Source organism: Pteropus medius, unplaced genomic scaffold (genome assembly GCF_902729225.1).
Source record: "Pteropus medius unplaced genomic scaffold, Ma_sr-lr_union100, whole genome shotgun sequence".
NCBI classification, from domain to species: domain Eukaryota; kingdom Metazoa; phylum Chordata; class Mammalia; order Chiroptera; family Pteropodidae; genus Pteropus; species Pteropus medius.
Genome location: NW_024350257.1, coordinates 1 through 2,327, shown reverse-complemented (window position 1 = coordinate 2,327; position 2,327 = coordinate 1). Strand labels below are relative to the sequence as shown.

The 2,327-nt window shown below is 60.8% G+C and overlaps 1 protein-coding gene across 1 annotated transcript; it reads right to left on the bottom strand.

The window, feature by feature from the left end:
* Positions 1 to 120: 120 nt before the first annotated feature.
* LOC120583105 (phospholipid-transporting ATPase IK-like) lies at positions 121 to 2,248 on the bottom strand. Its single transcript, XM_039838447.1, has 4 exons — positions 1,946 to 2,248; positions 1,388 to 1,476; positions 689 to 879; positions 121 to 589 (listed from the first exon to the last, which is right to left on the bottom strand). The coding sequence occupies exons 1-4, from the start codon at positions 2,070 to 2,072 to the stop codon at positions 280 to 282; spliced, it is 717 nt and encodes a 238-aa protein (XP_039694381.1). The 5' UTR covers positions 2,073 to 2,248; the 3' UTR covers positions 121 to 279.
* Between the last annotated feature and the right edge of the window lie 79 nt (positions 2,249 to 2,327).

Below are 2,327 nucleotides of genomic sequence, written 5' to 3'. Positions count from 1 at the left end.
GTCCTCATCCGAGGTTTGTGAAAAGCAGAGGAATGCTACTGTGCCAGGCGTGAGGTGTCGCCCAAGGCGGACTGAGTCGCCACAGAGACGGTGCCGCCGGGGAACTGCGAACATGGGCCCGCTGGCCTCTACGTGATGGCCGGCCGGCTCTCACACCGGACGCCACCTTCGGCTGCGGCTCTGTGGCTCCGCCGCTCCGATCTGGGGGGGGAGCGCTGGGGGTGCGGCTGAGCGCGAGGCAGGGCAGATGTCCCCGAGACCCACTCAGATCTCCGAGGATCAGAGCCCCCCCGCCCCGGGATGGGGGTTGTCCCGCACCCTATGGCCGGTCCTTGCTGTGTGTCCCCATGGAGAAGGGACACGCTGGGGCCGGTCCCCACCGTAAATGATGCCATCGATGCAGCACTTCTTGAAGGTCATAATGTTCTCGGTGAGGGTGCCGGTCTTGTCTGAGAAGATGTACTCCACCTGGCCCAGTTGGTCGGCGAGGCTGGTGTTGCGGGCCTTGGCGGGCCTGTCCCTTGGCTCATAGTACATCTGCACGTCCCAGTTGATGAAGATGCTGTTTCCCAGGTAGATGAACTCGGCTCTGCAAACAGGCGGTGGTCACGCCCCAGCCCACCGTCCGGCGCTCTGCTGCCCGGCGCTCCCGGCCGAGGAAGGCGGGCAGGTGGCCCCAAGGACTCACAGGACGAACATGGCCATGGGCACCATGACGCTGAACAGGATGAGGAAGGCCCAGAAAATGAGGATGGTCTCAGTGGCCAAGCTGTGTACATGCTTCTCGCCTGTGTAGTGATGCTTGCCCTTCAATTCCGGCATCGTGTACCAAAAGAACAAGGTCAAGATCGAGGAGAGCAGCATCAGGGTCAGGAAGATCTGCACAGCGGACGGGAGACAGTGGACCATGTGCAGGGACCCAGGGTGGCAACCAACACACCCCAGGGACTCACCGAAAGGACAAACACGCAGTGGCAAGCCCTCTACCCCAGCTCAGCCATCGGGATGGGGGAGGGGAGTTGGGGATGGAGGGAGCTGGCAATCCCACGGGGAGGGGGAACTCCTAAGGGCTCTCTGGGTTTTGTGGCTACTTTAAAAATTATCATTACAATGACTTTTAGAAAGATAAAAGTTGATTGACAAAAAAAAAAAAGATTATTCAATGTTTGTGGAGGGTAGTGAGCATTTAATCATCTCCAAGACGAAAAATCAGATCAAATTGAGTAGAGACATTTTAGAAAAATCGCATGGTAAGAAGAGATTCACAGGCCCACAGAACAGTCTGTAGGATCAGGCTGCACATTTTGTAGGAAGGGAAACTGAGGCCCTCTGTCCCTCCCCTCCTCCATGTCCCCCCCTCCCGGGGCAGGGGCTCCAGGCAGCTCACCAGGATCACCAGCCTGTTCAGTAGGCGGTCAGTCTTGGTCCTCTTCAGGCGGATCCCGCCACAGCTCCTCATGATCTTCGTGTCAAAACCTGGAGAGTTTGTGTCCATCCACTGACCCGTCCACCTATCAGGCTGCCGGTCCATCCGCCAACCCACCCACCCATTCACCAACCACTCACCCATCCATCCGTCTGTCTGTCCATCCATCCATCCGTCTATCCATCCATCCGTCTAACAAATTCCCACCACAACCGGCCACCCATCTGTCCATCCATCCGCCCGGCCCATCCACACCCGCCCAACCACCCACCCCACCCACTGCCATCCAGCACCCACCAATCCACTCACCCATCCATCCATCCGTCCGTCCACCCACCTTCTCCTCCACCCACTCATCTTCCCCAGCCACACCCGGGTGCTGGCTCAACATGTCGTCTCCAGTGTGAGAACCCAGGGCCCACTGAAGCCACGTGCGTGGTGGCAGACGTGCAGCCGCCAGGCCTGGCCCGGCGGGTTCCGGCCAGCCACCCGGCAGCACCTGTCACCCAGCCGCCATACCGGCGTAGAGGACCATGCCGTAGCAGGTGTCCGTGTTGCGGATCTTGCAGCCACGCAGGAGGATGTGGCCGCTGTCCAGGGGGTACTTCTTGCCGTCCCACTCCAGGCACCCCACAAAGTGGTGCATCCGGCTGTTGGGTTCCTCACACACCACCTTGCCTGTGGGCGACGGGGCGGTCTGGGAGCCGAGGGCACGTCTGGGATCCCCGGCCGACCCCTCTCCCACACAGGGCGGGGCGGAGGGGACATTCTGTCACCTTCCAGCTCTGGCCACCCCCATAGGCCCCACAAACGCACCCCAAACTCACCCTGCTGGCAGCCCCCCATCTCCCCCGCTATACAGCCTCCCCCCGGACGCCTCAGCGCTGGCTCTGCCCAGGCT